The sequence below is a fragment of the Musca autumnalis genome, unplaced genomic scaffold, assembly GCF_047663935.1.
Source record: "Musca autumnalis isolate F117 unplaced genomic scaffold, ASM4766393v1 scaffold_2, whole genome shotgun sequence".
Lineage (NCBI taxonomy): Eukaryota > Metazoa > Arthropoda > Insecta > Diptera > Muscidae > Musca > Musca autumnalis.
The window spans coordinates 71278758-71299949 of NW_027411755.1; the positions used below are offsets into that span (position 1 = coordinate 71278758).

Consider the following 21192-nt stretch of genomic DNA (forward strand, 5'->3'; position numbering starts at 1 on the left):
GCATCCATAAAATGTGGATAACGTGGAGATTTTGAAATATGATACATTAGAAGTGTAATCTTCATTTTGTATTTTTCTACTTTTACTTTGGACTGATATCCGTAATTTAAACGGTTTAACTGCCAATAGAATAACGACGTAAAAAAACTCGTTTGCTTCAACGTGTTTTTACTTCCTTTTATTCATTTACGCGGTCATAGCATCCGCGCAAATTAACTTTTTGAGCCACATTTTTGAGCTTTGAGTAAAAACACTTCGTTTGTGTGTTTGCAATCTGTTATATCTTTCGCACCACTGCTTTTAACCCATAACATCTTGACCAGCATATAATTGCTCACTGTCTTTAGCGGGGTTTAAAATTAGCTTACACGGTGCGCCTAACCAACTATAAATGAAAAGAGCTTACACCTGGAAAGTTTTTGCGGATTCTGAAACTACAATTTTAATAGATGAGAAAAATCAAAAAAACTAAAAAAATCGCCGGATGGCTTTTTAAATAAATAGCGGTCAAAGTTTACATTTTTAAGGGTTTTCTACGTTTTCACGATTTTGCTTGGAAACCGTAAGTTCTATCGAAAAGGGGCTGAAGAAAATGTTGTAGCAGTGAAAATTATCTATAAGATTGACCTTCACGATACTTTTCTAGGTGTTACCGTTTCTGAGATATAGAAGTTAAAATTATAAAACAATGCCATGACTGCAATTTCCCAACTTAAACTTAGACATATATCTCAAAAATGGTACAACCTTGGGAAAAACTAAAAAAGCAAATCTTCTAGAGAATTTTCACAGCTAAACGAATTTCTGTAATCGCATTTCGATAGAAATTTCGGTTTCAAAGCAAAATTGCGAGAACCTAAAAAAAACCTAAAAATGTGACCTGAACTTTAATATCTCAAAAATGGTAAATCCTAGGGAAAAATCATAAGGGTCAATTCTCTAGAGAATTTTCACAGCTACAAAATTTTCTTTAGCCCCATTTCGATAGGACTTGCGGTTTCCAAGCAAAATTGCGAAAACCTAAAATAAACTTAAAAAATGTGAACTTTGAACGCGCTTTATTTAAAAATCCATTTTTCTGGTTTTTTGATTTTTCTTATCTTTGAACATTGCCAGGTGTTCCCAGGTGTAAGCACCTTTCATTTAAATTTAATTCAGGCTAATCGTGCTTGCCAGGTAGTACCACGGGAGGTATGGGTCCATATGAAATAAAAGAGGAACTTACATACATAAATCCGAAATTTTCTCATGTTAACAGTGATCAGGTGTAACTAGAATTTTGGTATTTTACATTCCCCACATCACGCATAAAAATATTAGTACTTTATGTCATTATTATCAGTCTCTAGTGATTTTGACATTTATTTTTGAAATGGTTAATCTTAAAATAAGTGTTATAAGACATTCGTTCTTGGCGAATACAAAACACAGATTTGTTATTTTAACAAAAGAATCTCATAAAGCGCTTTACATGAGTGCATATGTGTTGGGCAGCTGCACGTGTTGCCAACACGTATTTATATCTCTCACTCTGTGTGTCTGTGATGCCATGCAATATTGTTATGCAATAACATAAGGACTAAAAGCATGCAATGCTAACAAATGAATCTGAAAGAGGAAAAACAAAAACTGAATAAATGAAGCCAAGACACACATAGGGTGTGAGAGATTGTCAGTTATCCGATCATAACCAAAGCCATATGTGGATTGTTATGACATTTTTCAAATGGCTGAATACATGACACTGCATAGAGGAACGTTGCATCTTATGGAATATGTGACATAAGTAAAACTGGAACAGTCTGGAGGACACAGCTACTCATGAAAACAATACATTTTCAAAGGAAATTGGAAAATATTGAATGAATAAAATAAATTTTTAAATAAGGAAATTGCCTTCTTTAATTTTTTACATACATACAAAAATATATTTCGCATAGTTTTTTGATTATATACACTTTTAAAATTCATAACTACACAAATTTACAATTAAGTACAATTTATACATACATACATTAAAATAAATAATAAATAAGGCTACAAGTTAGCGTAACACGCCATGTTTGTTATATAAAAATCCATTTGGGCACCTATTCTAAAAGCTTTGTATTCCAGTATCCGTACTGAGAATAGATAACGGCCGACCGGATTTTAAAAGTGCTGCAAAAATACCGCCAACCTTATTTTTCAATTCTCCCGGCGGACCATCCTCAATAATTTCACCTTTCTCCAATACAATAACACGATCATAATCCAAAATTGTTGATAAACGATGCTGTAAGAAATACAATTTATTAATTTTGTATTCATGCATTTTTGAAAAATTTTGACCTTTAACATACCGCAATTGTTATTATTGTCCTTCCCTGAAAAGCTTTATGAGCTGCTGCTAATAATGACTTTTCGGTGGTGGAATCCAATGAACTTGTCGCTTCATCTAATACCAAACACACGGAGCCACGTAAAATGGCACGAGCCAAACAGAACAGCTGACGATGACCAACGCTTAAATTTATGCCACCATCCATGATCTCAGTATCTGAAAAAGAACAAGGAATTAGATATTTTAGTGTGTGTGTGTATTTGTCCAATATTTTAAAATGAAGTAAAGGGGTTAATACACATTTTTGGTGAAAAGTTTTGTGACCACTGAGGTTCCCCATATGTGAAATTACAGTCAGTTAAGTCAAAAACTGTAGCAAAAATCGGACGGTAGCTTCCGATGGGGGCTATTCCAAACCATGGTTTTATATGACAATTTTTGGTGTAGAAGTTTTGCGAACACTGGGAACATCCCATGACAAATTATAGCTAGTTCGGTTAAACATTTGCGCCTAAAATCCTCAAAATACCGGAAATCGGGAGGTACTGTTAAATGTGGGCTATACCGAAACATGGACCTATGTTGACAATTTTTGTTGGAGTGGAGTTGTGGGCGCCAGGAACCTCAAATGACAAATTAGACATAGTTCGGTCAACAAATGTAGCTAAACTCCTCAACACTCCTAAAATCGGGAAGTAACTCTGCACGGAGACTATACCAAAACGGGGATCTATGTTGGCAAGTTTTAGGGGAGAAGTTTTGTGACCACTGGGAACTTCAAATGTCAAGTTACAAAAATTTCGGCTTAAAATTGTAGCTAAAATCCTCAAAATACTCAAGAGGTACCGTTATATGGGGCATATACCAAAACATGGACCTATATTCACAATTTTTGATGGAGAAATTTTCAGATTACACCTAGTTCGGACAAAAAATGCAGCTAAAATCTTACATTGCCGAAAATCGGTAGGTAGGTACTGTTACCAAAACGTGGGCCGATGCAGTCCATCTTCGAACTTGACCTGCTTATGGAAAAAATACACTCGGGTGCAAAATGATAGCGTTCTAAAAAACAAACTTAAGGGGTTATCCCTACTTGTTAATTTAAAAATTTAAAAAAAAGCATTGGCTTATTTTGAAGTACAGGTAGTATAGAGTGTGCCGCAAAAAATGTCAAGCCGATAGGAGCATTGGCTGAGATATGACCTTTCAAAGTGGAGAACCCGTAGTGGTTTGTTTGTTTAGGCGTACTTTATTTTTTGCATAATTTTAATGTACCTCACAATGGCTACCTGTAGGGAATTCCCTGAAATGAATTCTATAAAATTCTAATCCACATGGCGAGGTAGAAGTCATAAAGAAGGAATGTATCGGACACGTCCAAAAGCGTATGGGGTCCCGGCTTCCAAGTTTAGTAAAAAGTAACAAAAAGCTTGGAGGCAAAGGAATATTGACAGGAAAATTGATTGACAAGCTCACAGTCTACTATGGACTTGCAATTCGACGCCATTCGAATTCAATTCACGATATGCATGAGGCAATATGGGCGACATTTGATCATTACAGTTCAAGCGATACAAGTCCACGTCACGAGACATGTCCAACCGGTGAAGACTCGTGGTGTTTATATCAAGGGGCTCACATGTTTTGGATGCTATTAGAAATATATGCGATCTAAGTAAAGAGTCTTTACTCAAAACATGCGTCGGCGCCTTCAAGCAAAATAGCAACGAAAGCTTCAATCAACTTATTTGGAAAATTTGCCCCAAAACCCTTTCAAGTGGAGCACATTGCGTCTTTTTAACGAAGGTACAAAATCATTGTTATTTTATTTTAGCTCGATCGGAGTGAGCTGTGGACAAAACGTACACGAATATGCTAAAAAATCGAAAATGCATTGGCAGAGAGACTTGCGGCCGAGTGCACTCGTGAAGGAAGAATGTTGCGAAGGCAACACCAAATTTCTATTTTACAAGTGCATCGTCGGCGGAAGAGCTCCTGTATGGACCAGGAATAGATGACTTCTTATAATTTTACCAAAAATACATTTTTTGCCTTTAAGCGAGACAGATTTTTTAATTTTTTTTGGCCTATTTTTGGGCAAAAATCGGTCCAATTTTTCGTTAAAATCGAAATTGTGAATCTTACAGGTCACTATTTCTGTTAAAATAGATTTTTGAAAATTCTGTCTCGCTTTAAGAGACAGCAACAAAATATATGAAGATCGGCTCATTCGTTTTCGAGCTCGGCTCATTCGTTTTCGAGCAAAAAATAGGTTTAAAATATTTACCAAAAAATATTGGTAGTTTTCTCAGAAAAAAAATATGAAAATTGAGTTTTTTTTGGCCAGCACAACTAGGGATAACCCTTAATATACCCTCCATACCATGGTGCAGGGTATAAAATTTATGCTGTTAAATGCTTTGGGTCTTCCTAAGGGTCGAAGCAGATCGCAGGGCCAAGCCTTTGAATGTATTTATATGCATTTATTTTAAAGAAGATGTACCGTGGGATTGAGAAACGGGATCTTCAATCCCCACATGGTGAACGTTTCTCCCGCCGTTGCCGCATGACCTCGCTACACGAAAACCAAACCACAGATGCAAAGGAGCATGTGGCCCGCGTTTCAACATGGAACTGACAATTTAATAAAGTTTATAATAAAATACATTCCTAGGAGATTGTAAATCAAAATGACTACTTCGACGCCATCTTCATATCATTATTGCAGTTCTAATTAAGCATTAGCAGATTGAATAATCCATAAACTGTTGCAGTTTACTGTAGCAGATCCAACAGCCCGTTATTCCTGAGCCTTAGTAGATTCAACAACCCATAATATATAATGATGAATCGTGCCGATTGGAGCATCAAAAGGGGAAAACCGCTGAGGAGGGCATTCACACTATACCTTCAAACAGCCTGTGCAACTGCATCAGTGTAAATTCTATCCAAGTCTCCATGATAGGCTCGTTGATCCAGAGGTTTAAAGGTTCTTGTTTCTACCTTTCGACCTCTCTATCTCTCTGGATCATGAAGATCTCTCCTGACGTGCCTGGGTGGCGAAACCCTTTCCACAAGCTTTTGACATGTATGGCCACCGCGATAACACCCAGCAGCAGGTACTGCATCGACAACATTTTGTTGGTTTGATGCACCGGTAAAATTTTAGCCTCCTTATCAGAGTACGTAAAAATACTTTAAATAACATTTCCAATCGTTTCGTTTCGTATTTTCCATAGGAACTGTTTAGTTTTGTTTATATTCGTGAGTGCGAACAAAACGAAAAGCGAAAAGTACTCAACTCCACAAGAGCAAATAGAAAACGGAATAGTACTAAACCCATGTAAATAAATCAAAAACGTTTGGTGGTTGATAAAATTCACTGTGGTATGCTGATTGGTGGTTGATAAAATTCCCTGTGGTATGCTAATGCTATCTTATAGGGTTGTTAAGCAATCACATGTGTGTGTCTGAGTGTGTCATTGACAATACGCACGGCAAACGTTTCCCAAAAATACTTCTTATTTCGGTGGTGAATGAAACAACTCGGCAAAGCATAACCGAAGTTACATTTCCGCAATCGTACGGTTTCCATCTTTTTACATTGAAAAGTTTGTGTTTTTGTTTTGGTTGTGAGAATGAAACGATTCAGAGAAGCTGAAAAGTTTGTGGCTTTGTGTGATTGGTACGGGAATCGTTTTGTTTGTTTCCGTTCATTGCTCCTTATAAAGATGGTCCACTGATGTGATGAGGAGGCACATAGTTACAGTCCTCAGCGTAGCGTAAACAATTACAAACCATACTGGCGCCGCATAGTTTACCATAGATAGGCCTATTGCTTTATAAAAAGTCAGAAATAAGAAGGCTTGTTTGTTCCTACTTATGATTTTTCGCAAACACCTGAAGCTTGCGCGGACGAGTCAGAAACCCTATTGAACATTACACCCAATTTCTTCTTGTTGTTGTAAAAGTTGTTTTTTATTATGTTTGTACGTTATAGTCCAGTCAAGATAGACATTGAAACATCAAAAATCGCCACAAAGCTGAATTTTGGTGGAGAACTACGGTTTGCCATTAGAAGCAATGTCCTAAGAGCCCCATCAATCCCATGTGTGCAAAAGTAGTTATTTCTACATTTAGGGATTTTTTAGGTTTTCGGATTTTTTCTTGAAAACAGTGGACCTAATCAAAAAGTGGCTTGATCAAATATTGTAGACAGAACAATTATGTACATGTTTGATCTTTATAATTTTCCCCTAGAAGGAACCATTCTTGAGATAAAGCGGTTCTAAAAAAACAGATATTTTATATGAAATGGGCACATATTCAGGTAAAACGGCTAAAATAAGCGGAGTAACCGGATCTGGCCCCCAAAAAATATATGTTTCTTTGAAGAAAAAAATGTCAACAAAATCGGAGCGTGTTTAGCAGGGTTATTCCACTTTAGAGCCATTTTATGGCAAAACCCACATGTGTAATCGAAAGCCCAACGGGAACGACCCCAACGAAAACTCTTCGATTTTTTGAATTTCTGTCAAAAGGTAGGGCTGTTGCGCTCATTACGGAAATGTATAATTTTGATGGACGGCGGATCTGATTCGCCGGTTATTTGACCCGAAAGGCCAGATTTAAAAGCGTGTTCTACTGAACCGATTACTGCAAAGTGGGAATCGTTTGAAATCTTATGGAAATAACTAACACATGGCGTTGTTATTTTAACCGATACGCCTCAAGATATTTTTCGCGGCTTACTTCTTCACATCTGTAATTTGGCACTTACATCTATCACGATATCTCAAGAATGCGCAGTGGCCAATTTTACGAAAAGCCTGGCCAAAACTCTAAAAATGAATGGATTTAGACCTAACCTTGGATTCTTATGTTTTTTTGGGTCGCTGATTTCATTTTTCATATTTTTTTATACCCTCCACCATAGGATGGGGGTATATTAAGTTTGTCACTACGTTTGTAACTACTCGAAATAAGCATTGCAGACCCCGCAAAGTATATATATTCTTGATCAGCGTGCAATTCTACATCGATATAGCCATGTCCGTCCGTCTGTCCGTCTGTCTGTCTGTCTGTCCGTCTGTCCGTCTGTGGAAATCACTCTAGCGTCCGAACGGATTGACGTAGGTTGATGAAATTTTGGGAAAATATTTTATATTTACGTAGGACTTTTGGTATTGAAAACGGGCTATGTAGGTCCACGCTTTCGTATAGCCCCCATACAAAATGACGCGTGACGCGTCGTCGTTTTAAGGAATATTTAAGATATTTGGCCCATTTTACCACCGAATTGATTGTAATTTGGTACTTTGTGTCTCCAGAGGCCAAAAAAATATTCCTACCAAAGTTGGGTTATATAGCTCCACGTTTTGGTATAGCCCCCATATAAGGCCCCATATAAAGTACGCGTCATTTTAATATATTTTGAATGTATTAGACCCATTTGACCACAGAATTGGTTGTAATTTGGTATTTTGTGTCTTCAGAGGCCAGAAAACATTCCTACCAAAGTTAGGTTATATAGGTTCACGTTTTGGTATAGCCCCCACATAAGGCCCCTTATAAAGTACGCGTCATTTTAATATATTTTGAATATATTAGACCCACTTAACCAAAGAATCGGTTGTAACTTTGTATTTTGTGTTTCTATAGGTTAAGAAACATTTCTACCATAAAATGTTTATATAGGTCCACGTGTTGATATAGCCCCCATAATACAATATCTCCCGATTTTCGATATTTTGAACGTTTTAGCCTCATTATCACACCGAGATGGCTGAAATTTGGTATTTAGTCTTCTTTAGGCGTATAAAACTTTCCCCCAGAAATTTGTCGGTATAGGTCCACGCCATCATATAGCCCCCATAGAACGGTACCTTCCGAATTTCGATATTTTGAAGGTTGTGGTCACATTAATCCACTGAAATGGCTGAAATTTGTGGTGGAGGGTATAAAAAGTTCGGTCCGACCGAATTTAACGCTTTTCTTACTTGTTTATACTCAGACGGTCATTAAAGGGGTCTTTTTGTCCCATATCCTATAAAATATAATCGTATCAGGTCAAAATGTACTACAAATTTGTTCGCCATCAATTTTATTAATTTTCTGCTATATCTTTCTCTGAGTCTATCTATAGTTTTAGGAATGTGGCTGTTTGGAAGGAATGTTACCACAGATCTACTGGAGTTAGTTTAGTAGGTTTGGCAGGGCCGTTGAAAAGATGCAGTGTATCGTGCAGGCCTGTGCCGCATTCTGGGTAGATGTTTTGCACGGCGTCATCGATCCTTGCCCTATCGGAATTCAGACAGCTTCGCCATCCCAAGCGTAGTTGAGCTTGTTGATTTAGGGGTTCTCTCTTGTAAAACTGCGCCTCTCTTTCTAGATCATTAAGATCCATCCTGACATGCCTGGGTGCACCATACGGTGATTACGATAGCTCTCACGGTAACACCCGAGCACGAAAGCATGCCATTGGAATGCAGGAGAGGTAGAAGCTTAACAGGTCCGGAGATATCACCCCACCTTGGGGAACTCCCTGTTTCACTTTACGGGGATAGGACTTCTTTTTCCTGACCGTCGTACGACTGGCGATCATACATATAATTGAAAACGTTTCAAACTTGGCCGGAGGGTTGTGTGCTCGATGTCCTCAAACAGTGTGGAGTGCTTGAAAGTTTTTGATAAGTCAAGCACCACCACAAGGCTTGCTCAGGTTGAGTCCTCTACTAATATGTGTGGAGCTGTTGTCGTGCTGTGCTGCTTTCGGAAACCATGATGATGATAGGGAACTGCATAGCTATTTGTGACGCTGAGGAGGAGTAAATCATCAAGGATCTTTGCTACGGGCGACAAAAACGAATTCGTTGTGGACGATGTACCGTTGCTGGTATCCTTGGCCGTCTTCAGTAGTGAGACCACACTGTCCATTTCCAGACTTCGGTAACGATGTGGGGTGGCTAGCGACAGATTGAGAACTTTAGTGAGATACTCGACTCCTGGCACATAACTACGATGCAGATTCTATCAGGGCCTAACGCTTTGGATGATTAAGCATTCCTGATGACATTCGCAACATCATATGCTCTAAATGGTTGTGGTTCATCCTAGGCAGGAAGAGATTTAGTGCGACGAAGTGCTCTTCTCTTCGCCCTGCCACTCCCCGGGTGCTCGACAAACTGTCGATTGAAATAACTTGGGCACCTCTTTGGATTAGTCAGCGTAACGTCGCCAAAGTGACTGACGTCCCATCTCCTTTCTTTTCAGGGTTCGAGATTTACTTAACCCTTGCCCACAATTCACTTCTTCCGGCCACAATGTTGCAACTATTCAGGTGATTCAACCACTTGTTCCATTATGCCCATTAACTCTGGGGTCACTGGGTTTGCCACGATGAAGCTCATCACGCTCATTTGCTTGTTCCGTCGCGTTTGCTGGGAAGTTTGGTCTCACTTCGGATATTCGACCAGCAGGTATATGGCCAGCGGCTGCAGAATTGATGATGCCTCGGAACGTCCTTTCTATTACCTGAACATGGGAAGTGTTGGGCAGATTAGTGAATTCTCTGAAACGCGACCAATTTGCTTTCCCATGATTCCCATTCAGAGGTGATAAAATCGTGCCGTCTTCTGATGGGGGCAATTACGTATATGGAGATAGTCTGAACCAAGAGAAACGACTGGCGGCCAGCTGACGTCATTTATCAGCTCAGGTGACACGATGGTTTTGTCCTGCGAACTGTCACACTCTCCACTAATTATGGTAGAGGCGTCCTCATTGACCATGCAAAACGTGGAGCTATCAATCTTCTCAGCTAGCACTAACTCCTCTGATCGTTTGTGAGGACCGAATGCCACAATTTATGAAGAGCATCAAAGTTCCCCAAGACCAGACGATTATGACGTTCCAAAAGCGGGCTAATGTTGGGAGTACAGCTATTTATCGGCGGGATGTATACGTTCAGCAACAGTTCCACACCTGACTGCTACCCCCATACATTGCAATAGGAAGTGGTGCAATAGGAAAGCTAGTCCCCCACCTCTAGTTCTGGTGCGATCCTTCCTTAGTACGCTGTAAGCTGCAGTTGTTGTTGAATTTGGTTTCCTGCATTGCATTACCATGATATTCTTTCGACTCATGAAATCCACTTTTCCTCGATCTTACCTCGGAGTCTACTGCAAATTAAATTGCCAAAAAGATGAATTTTCAGGTATTGAAACAACAATGGCTGGTGTTAAGTGCTGCGTCTGCTGTTGCTGTTGGAGGGACTGCATGGGAGTCGCTAAATCAGATGGCGACGACTAACCGGGGGCTGTTTTCACGAAGCATTCAGCAACATAGTCGTAGTCCCTCGCATGGACGAGTCCAGAACAAACCTTGAGATGCACCCACTCCCGACATCTATTGTATCTCACCGAAGCTAGAGTCGGCGGATGCGGACGTGACAAACATAGCACATACAAATTTGTCCTGGGCTTTCCTCCGTTCTGGCACGGACCAAAATAATTCGGAGCCGGTAGGTTCTAATTTGCCGTAAAATCGCTATGAATTATGTGCTTTTATTAGTGCCTCATTCATTATAGTTGTATTCGGAGTCTGCATCCCGGAATATGCTGCTCCATATACAGAAAAACGACATGTGGTGGGAATCAGAACACTGTCGGCCACTAAGGGTAAACAAAGGCTGCGTCGTTGTTATGAGTAACTGTCTGTCTCGTCTAGTCGATACAGGAATTGCAGCGCCCCTCATCCGCTGAACTTTGGGTGACTGCTTATTTCGTAGATATGCCTTTGGTCACACACAGGTATGCCTCCTCCTTGTATGTGTGATTTATACTTAGAGATATAGTTATAACATATCGTTGAGCAGAGGTTCACTTCTAACAGCGTTTAATAGTTAGAACCAAAACTTTCCCTACCTACACACTTATCGATAATTGTTTTCGGTGGATCATATTATTGTTAATTTTTTATTTAATAAAAAGCAATATTCTCCAATGCTTATTACTAAAAACCGCTTATCTAGTACAATTATGTACGCTAAACCTCTGAAACTTTAAGAGGATATTAGAAAAAAGGGGGAAAAGCTCTAAAGGCTCACTTGACATGTCAATGAATGTTGTGATGCCAACTAAACTCAGGCTGGTGGAACTTGACGACTCATCGATAGTCCAGGCTGTGGCAAACACTTCATGGATGGCCAATGTCAGAGGGACTGTGTATGCCACCCTTTTAAATCCTTTATACAGCCCACAGCAAGTTCACTTGAAAATTCAAATTGCATGAAATCTAACAAAAAAACTAAAGGATCCAACGAACTATGTACTAGTATATGGATATCCCCCACACATACATACACATGTTCATACACTTAGATTTGAAAAACTGTTAGGATTTCATGACATACAGACAAACAACATTTATACATACCTAATCCCTGTGGCATTTTACTATTGACAAAGCCCTTCAGTTGTGCCAATTCAAGGCAATTCCATAGCTCCAAATCCGAATAGTAACCAGACGGGTCAAGATTCTCTCGTATTGTCATATTGAACAAATGAACATCCTGTGGGATTATCGATAATCGTGTACGTACCTCATCCGGGTGTATGTGCGAGATATCATTGTCATCGATGCGTATACAACCCCGGCTCACCTGTAAAACACCGAATAGTGAAAGGGCCAATGATGATTTACCACTGCCGGTACGACCACAAATGCCAATCTGCAAAAAAAAAAAACGAAACAAAACATGAAGAGAAAGAAAACGAATTAACACAAACCACCACAAACGTACAAACACACTAAAGCAAACAAGTGGTAGCAACGAATAAAACAAAAAAAAAAAAAAAACAAATAAGAATAATGGATGAGAAAAAATGACAATTAAAATGGATTGCCCTTTGAGAGGCTTGTATAGAGGATAGAAAGGTCAGTGAAGGTAGTAATTTAAGCTTAAAGTTATTTCTCTAAATATTGAGAAGATTTAAAATGTATTACGGGAGGATATTGGGAATTATGGTAAAGTTATTACAACTGCCGTCATAAGTTTAGGTTTCAATCAAATGAAAAAGGTGGAAAGGGATAAGATATTAGGTAGTAAAAGACTTGATTTATTTCTATTATGAGGGATTTTCAGCATTAACACCTCAATATTGCGCCTAGAGAGGATATCAATGACCATTTTTCAAGGTAGCAAGCACTAAAATGGAATTTACAACCATTTAACCCCTCTTTTTATACAAAAATATTTTTTAATAATTTTTTCTTAGATTGAGGTTAGGGGCAACATATTTATTTATAATTACATACTTAAATAATGTCAAAAAATGTTGGTCCAGAACCTGATAAATTGGGACTTTTAGTAGTAGTAGTATTCTTTATTATTTAATTTTGAAATTTTACATAGCAATAGAAATTACGTTTTTTAGAGAATACATAAATATTAATATTGTTTAGTGACATTGACTTAGAGTCGTCTGTCAATTAAGGTTAATTGGTAGTGATTTCAGGGGTGATGTAGGGGATGGAAGATACCAAGGTACGGTCCTGACCGGCTTTAATATGGCAAAGCCCAGGATTTATTTTGGTCCCTCTTTCATCTCAAGTGGACACTGACCTCCCCGTGGTGTCACCTGGGGAACTGCCTTTGACACCCGTTAAAGGTAGTGAGCTAACATGTGCCGCGCGTCCACCCATGAGAACGTTAAAAACTTGGGTTTGGGCGTCGAGTTAGTAACCCTCCCCTAGAAAAAACAGCCTACTATGAACAAGTAAAAAGTCGTTAAGTTCGGCCGGGCCAAACTTTTTATACCCTCCACCATAAAATAGTCTTAATTAAAATGGAATAATTAGGGTCCTTTTACAATTTTAGGTGGAACAACTTTTCGACAATGGTTAGACTCTTACTGCCTCCCACTATAGCTTAAAATACACTGTGAACACAAATGTTGGGACAGAGATAATTCCTTTTGGAGGTAAAAGCCCTTGGTGTGTGTATTAAAAACCCCAAAGGACAGATGCGCCGTGATTCGAACTTCCGCATTATGGCGTGATGAAGTTTTTGCAAGAGACCCTGTAAGCCATCATGAATTAGCATTATATCTTTGTTTGTTGTTTTTGTAGAGCACTTAAGCAACAGTGAACAAAGATATAACGCTAATTCCTGATGGCCCACAGGGTCTCTAACAAAAATTTCATCACGCCATAACGCGGAAGTTCGACTCACGGCGGATCTGTCCTTCGGGGTTCATAATATACTCACCAAGGCCTTTCTTCCCCAAGAGGAATTTTCCGTGCCCCAGACTTTCACCTCCATTTTGTTGCACAGTGTTATCTGATCTAATCTAAAAAAATTTGTTCAGCTAGGTGAAAGGTACCACCTACGGGGCTATATCAAAGAGTCAACCTATCTTTAAATTTTTTGGCGGAAAAGTTTTATAGCTGCAGGGAACTTCAAGAGTCAAATTGAGGGTAGTTTCATCAAAACAATGTAGACCCTCAAAAATGGACCCATGTTGACGAATTTTAGTGAAGAAATTTCGTGACCACTGAAAATTCCCGAAAATCGGGAGGTACAGTTATATGGGGGGATATACCAAAACATGGACCTATATTGGCGATTATTTTTGAATAGACAAAATTGTAGCTAAAATTCTCAAAATACCGATCATTACAGCTAGTTCGGTTAAAAATTGCAGCTAAAATTCTCAAAATACCGAAAATCGGGAGATACCGTTATATGGGGGCTATACCAAAACATGGACCTATGTTGACGATGTTTCGTTGGATATGTTTTATGACCACTGAGAACTTCAAATGTCAAATTACAGCTATTTCGGTTAAAAACTGTAGCTAAAATTCTCAAAATACCGAAAATTGGGAGGTACCGTTATATGGGGGGCTATACCAAAACATGGACCTATGTTGACGATGCTTGGTGGAGATATTTCATGACCACTGAGAACCTCAAATGGCAAATTGCAGATAGTTCGGTTAAAAATTGTGGCTAAAATTCTCAAAATACCGAAAATCGGGAGATACCGTTATATTTGGACTATACCAAAACATGGACCTATGCCCATATCCTTTGGGATATAAGTTTGTTGATCACTGGGAACCCTAAGTGCCAAATTATAGCTAATTCGATCTGCAAATGTGACGAAGAACGTCAAAATACCTCAAATCCGGAGGTACCGTTATATGGGGGCTACACCAAAAAGTGGACCGATATAGCCCATCTTCGAACTTGACCTGCCTATGGTAAAAAGACCCTCGGGTGCAAAATTTCAGCACTCTATCTCAATTATTGCGGACGCTAGAGTGATTACAACAGACGGACAGACGGACAGACAGACGGACAGACGGACATGGCTAGATCGTCTTAGAATTTTATCCTGATCAAAAGTATATATACTTTATAGGGTCGCAAATGATTAGTTCGATGTGTTACAAACAGAATGACAAACTTAATATACCCTCCATACTATGGTGGAGGGTATAAAAAACGAAAGAAAAGAAAAACAAAACCCTCTAAAGTTGACGAACCCCGCAAACGTTTTAAGGACCAGGCGAATCTGCACCTGGAATGTTCGCACTCTTTATAGAGAAGGTGTAGTTTACGCATTGGCAGATGTACTTGAAAAGTACCATACAGAAAATACGATGGAACGGGAAAGGCGACACAACAACACCTAAATGTGACGCACTGTATTATAGCTGCCATGACACAAAGCATGAGTTTGGTTGCGGATTTGTATTTGGTCGGAGGTTAAAACATCTGGTCTCCAGCTTCACCCCAGTGAATGAAAGACTCGCTGCAATTCGATTAAAAGCAAAAATCTTGAACATCAGCTTTATTTGCGCTCATGCTCCCACTGAAGACAAGGACGAACAGACCAAAAATATATTTTGCGAGCGCTTAGAAGAAACTTATGACCGTTGCCCTGCCCATGACATTAAAATCATTCTAGGCGATTTTAATGCCAAAATTGGAAAGGAGAATATCTTTGGCCCAACAGTCGGGAAATTCAGTCTCCACAGTGAAACATCTGACAATGGTATGAGGCTGATAGACTTTGCCGCTGCAAGAAACATGGTAGTTAGCAGTACCAGATTTAAACATCTCGATATTCATAAGGGCACCTGGCTTTCGCCAGATCAAAGAACAAGAAATCAAATTGATCACGTTGTGATAGACGGAAAACATGCATCAAGCGTGTTGCATGTACGATCGCTCCGAGGTGCAAACATAGACTCGGACCACTACCTTGTTGCAGCAAAGGTGCGTACCAGATTAAACGTAGCAAACAAAGTGCGAACAGACACAACACGGAAGTTGAACATCGGTAAGTTGCAATCACAACAGATAGCCACAGCATATTCCACTCAACTGGCCCAACTGCTTAATCAAAGCACTCCTCGTCCCGATAACATATCAGGACAATGGCAAAACATTGCCCATTCCATGCAAAGAGTCGCAAAATCAGTACTTGGATACCAGAGACTTCCACCAAGGAATCCATGGTATGACCAGGAGTGTCGTGCTGCTACCGAAGAGAAAAATGAAGCATATAGGGCTACTTTACAATCAGTAGCAACACGTAGGGCACCGGATAGGTATCGGGAGAAAAGGAGACAGGAGAAACGTATTTTCCGAAGGAAAAGGAGTGTGAACAAATCGAGATGTACAGGAGACAGAATGAAGTCCGAAAATTCTAACAAAGAGTGAAACATCAAACTGATGGCTTTGGAACTGGCTCATCCTCCTGTAGAGACCAGCAAGGTAATCTGGTAACTGATACAGATAGTGTGCTAAGGATATGGAAAGAGCATTTTTCCAAACTATTGGTATCCAATAGTAGCGAAGTCGACGAAGATACCACAGATACAATCCCAGAAGATGGTATTGAATGTATACCACCCGGCCAAGATGAGGTAAAGACAGCAATAAACCGGCTGAAGAATAATAAGGCAGCAGAAGCTGATGGCCTACCAGCCAAGCTGTTTAAAACCGACACGCTGATAAGGTGTATGCATCAGCTAGTTAGCTGCATCTGGCAGGAAGAACGCGTACCCGACGATTGGAACCTGAGCATCCTGTGTCTCGTCCATAAGAAAGGAGATAAGACTTTATGCTCCAACTATAGGGGCATAAGTCTTCTCCCTATCGCCTACAAGATAGTGTCAGGGATATTGTGCGAACGACTAAAGCCCATGGCCAACGAAATAATTGGACCATACTTTTAACCTGGCAAGTCCACCAATGATCAGATATTTACCATGCGGCAAATCCTGGAGAAGACCCAAGAGATGCAGATTGACACCAACTTTTTGTCGATTATAAAGCAGCCTTGGACAGCCCGCTACGTTCAAAGGTATTCCAAGCCACGTCTGAATTTGGTATCCCCGCAAAGCTCATTGGGCTTTGTAAAATGACTCTAACTGACACAAGATCTTCATTTAAAATAGGAAAGAACCTCAATGAAGAGTTTTGTACCAAAAGAGGCAAGGAGACAGCCTTTCGTGTGATCTTTTCAACATCCTGATAGAAAAGGTTATGCGAGAGGCAAACGTCAAAGGAAGTGGCACAATCTACACCAATAGCCACATGTTACTTACTTATGCTGATGATATGAAAGTCGAAGGAGAATCTGCTAAGGTGGGTCTGGCGGTAGACGGCGAGAAGGCCAAGTTGATGGTGTCGACGCGCAATACGTCCATTGAGCTCGGCCCAACTGTTGAAGTTGGTTCCTATAATTTTGTGGTAGTAAACGACTTCGTATACCTCGGCACCGCCGTAAACACAATAAACGACATCAGTTGTGAAATAAAAAGAACAATGGTATTGGCCAACAGATGCTATTTTGGCTTAAGTAAGCACTTTAAAAACTATGCCACAACTCGTCAAGAAAATAACGCTTTACTAATACTACCCGTGCTGATGTATGGTTCCGAAGCCTGTGTACTTGCGCAAGCAGATAAGGCAATGCTTGGCGTGCTTGAGAGAAAAATTCTTCGAAAGATCTACGGACCAATCTGCGTGAACGGTGAATATCGACGTCGCATGAACCACGAGCTGTATCAGCTATAAAACGACATCAATATAGTTGAACGTATTTAGATGCAGCGATTGCGTTGGCTAGGCCATATAATAAGAATGAGCGATGATGAACCCGCTAAAAGGGCGTATAAATTCGAGCCACATGGCGGTGGACGTAGAATTGGCAGCCAAAGAATGACGCAAACAGGTGGATGAAGAGATGACAAGGCGCGGTATTCCAGAAAACGAGGCACTAAACAGAGGGAATTGGAGATCGTTTCTTAGTTCGGTCTATGAAACAAATGTTCTGTAATGGGCCAGCTAGGTAAGTAATTATTGTAAAATAAATTCGATGGAGAATATCCTGTGGCGAGGATCGAAACTATAGTCTTCCTAAAAATTTTAACCGGAAACTTCCAAGTGTTGTTCATATTATTTGTAGAGATTGGATGTGTTATAGCACCTAAGTTGACATTTTATATTGGAAATTACAGATAGTTCGGTCAACAAATATAGCTAAATTCCTGAAAACACCACAAAATTTACTTATGTTGAAAAATTGTTGTGTAGATGTTTTGCGACCATTGGGAACCTCATAATACCGAAAATCGGGAGATATCGTGATATGGGGCTATTCCAAAAAATGAATCTCTATCGATAATTTTTTCTTTAAAAGTGTTTTGACCACTGGGAATCTCAAACGTAAAATTACAGGTTGTTAGTTTGCTACAATCCTCAGAATACCGAAAATCGGGAACCTCATCTATGTCTGGTAGAAATTTTACGATGTGCAAAGTATGGACAAACTCAGCGACCACTGGGAAACTCAAAAAAAAAAATCCAGAAAATACCGAAAATCGGCAGGTATCGTGATGTGGGGCTATACCAAAAAATGGACCTCTGTCGAGAATTTTTACTTTAAAGGTGTTTTGACCACTGGGAATCTCAAGCGTAAAATTACAGGTAGTTTGGACCCAATCGGTTGATCTGTTCCAGAGTTATCGTTCCCTCTAACCAGCCAGCCAGGCAGACGGACTCGACTTTAAATTATCTGAAACGGATTTCTTGCAAACATGGGAACAATTAATGAAACCAAAACCGAGGGAACGCTTCGTTTTGGGATCCGTCATTAGAACAACATCTGCAATGTTATCTCATTTTCCGAAATACAATATCTTGAATGGGATTGTTGTTTTTGAATGTAGAATCTTGAAATTTTGCAAGAGCATGTAGATAGATTCAATCAAAAAAAAAAACTAGTTTTGAATTTTTGGAGTTACGTTTTTAGGCATTTATGGTGACGATGTCAAGTTACTTCCAATTTCAAATTTGTTCTTTAAACAATACAATTTTTTTCTGAAATTTCGCCTCTGACCTGCTTATACTGCAAAGATGGATTTAACGTTCCTAACATATCTAAAACCTATCTCAAGTTGATGGGCTTTTGGTTAATAATTAATGCAATTTAATGCAAAAAAAAAAATTCTTCGATCAATGTTCACTATTTCCATAATAAATATTGTTTATTCGTATTCCCTCTTACAATGCAGCGGCCACATATTATGAACCTCAGCTTCATGGATTGCTCAATATTTTTAAATATTTAAATATGTACATGCATTGTGGCTATAGCAAAAAGTACATAAATCTAAAGTAATTCATTTTAATACGTTTCAGTACGTTTCAGTGCAACTGTGGCCAAAAATTTTCAAAAATGTGAGTGATGATATTGTTGTGATAAACAAAAAGTCAACACAAAAATTAATTTGCAAAATTGTTTCCATTCAGTATTTTTACTTCTGCAAAATATTAACTCCGCTGGATATATCTAACACGGAACTTTGTTTTTTTTTTTTTTATTTATAAACTGACAGTTTGTTAGAGATATTTATAACAAATACTTTTGTTTGTAATATTTTATTACTGTCCATATCATCAACAACATACACATAACTAGTCATGTCTACCTATCAACGCTTTGTAGTTAATTTACTTTAGGCCAAAACCAATACAATAATAAAAAAACGCAACACAAAAACCTGCAGAATAAAGTTAAATATTACAAATTACAATTTTTGTTGATTGGTTTTATAACAAAAAGCGGCAGCAAAATAACAAAATAGTTAGTGTAATCATCGGATAGTTGTTGGCAAATATTTACAAAAAATACGCGAAAAATTTAATATTTATTATGATAGTAGACAAAGCATAAACTAACAAAAAAGTATTGAAATGGCTTCTGGCATATTGGAAAAAACCCGGCAGGAATATAAAACAAAAAAACTGATGTATTATAACTTAGTTTGCTTAATCAAACAATGATGTTTTGCTGTATTCATATTTACTATTTTTAAAGGATATTATTTGTTGGCTTGAAATTGATAAGTTTAGTTTTGTTCGCTACTTTTTTAATTAGGAGTTTACAAATAAATATGTTAATTTGCGGTTAACTTTTGTGACAAAAATCCACAGCTAGCAACAAAAAAGTTTGTATCAGTTACTAAACTACAGTAGCCAAGGGCTATAGCCGTGCATAAGTTACCAGGTTTATTATCTAGAATATGTGATAACAACCCTACAAAAGGCTTCGTTGATACAGCTTTCACTGAGTTGACAATACATTGCGGAGTTGAACTCGTGTTTTTCCAGAGCAAAGATTCGATTGTCATGGGAATGTTTTAACAGTTCATAATTTGCAATCCAGATATCGCATTTATGACCACCATCTTAGCAATTCCAGTCATCGCATGTTGGTGATATAGGTAACTTATTTCAAATCATGCAATTACATTGCAATGGGTTTAGAAATAAGTTTCTTCGGATCATACATTTCATGCTTGACAATAACATCCTAATTGCTATATTTTAAAACACTTAGCTGGTATAGAGATTTGAACAATGCTGAAGATCGCACATTTATCATTAGATAACAAAATTCTTCTTGGCGACTTCAACGCTCCTCAGTGCTTCAACGCTGGATTCCTAACATCAAACGATCCACGCACGACTATTATGAACCAATTAGGTATATTAGACTTCTCTATCATCTTTGAGGACTTCTCTACAAGAATTAATGTCATATGTCCCAGCTCTCCGCACATTTTCATGTTCAGTCCATCGCTCCTCCCTGTTATATCCTGCCAAACAAAGGTTGTATAACATTCAGACCCTATTCCAAACCGTATCACTGTAAAGAACATCTCGCCCTTATTATATGTATATAAGATATATACACTAACATCTCCATCGCCTCCTCCTCATCCTTTCCTAAAGGCTATGGACCTTCCTAAGAAATGGCCAAGCGAGCTGTTATCCGAAATTCAATCTCAAAATAGATTTGTAACGTGTATTTCCTTAACATCCCGGAGAAGTTGTTTCGGTTGTCTCTAAATCCAAACCATCCAAAGACCTTGGTCCAGATCGCATCTCATGGCTTATGTGAAGGAAACTTGGTGTAACAGGCTTGGGATACCTGACTAGAGTTCAAGAGTTATCAATTACTCAGTTGCTGATTTCAGATATCTGATAGGGTGCCGTTGTGTGCCACCGTGATGCAATGGACCTTGCATGTTTAAAGTCCGGGTTCTATTCTCAGGCTAAGCATCATCACATTTCCTAAGTATTTTAGCCATGTAAAACTTTTCCCCAAGTGGTGTCGTACGGAACGCTAATATGAGTCGTGGTGCACTAAATAATATGAGAGAAGTTTCCCTTCTGCCCTCGGGGATTTGTGGTGACATACATATGTATGCAAATAGACGCAGGATGTATAAACGAGCTTCATGTGTCGTACCAGCCAAACGCGTTTCTAAGGACTTTT

At 38.9% G+C, this 21192-nt stretch overlaps 1 protein-coding gene across 1 annotated transcript in view; it reads right to left on the minus strand.

Annotated features, from left to right (window-relative positions):
* Positions 1 to 1900: 1900 nt before the first annotated feature.
* Positions 1901 to 21192, minus strand: part of Sur (Sulfonylurea receptor) — a 336340-nt gene continuing 317048 nt past the window's right edge. The window contains exons 22-24 of the mRNA XM_073967904.1: positions 11762 to 12056; positions 2343 to 2539; positions 1901 to 2275 (exon numbers count right to left, since the gene is read on the minus strand). Of these exons, the coding sequence (XP_073824005.1) occupies positions 2096 to 2275; positions 2343 to 2539; positions 11762 to 12056 (672 nt within the window). The 3' untranslated portion in view covers positions 1901 to 2095. The remainder of the gene's footprint in view (positions 2276 to 2342; positions 2540 to 11761; positions 12057 to 21192) is intronic.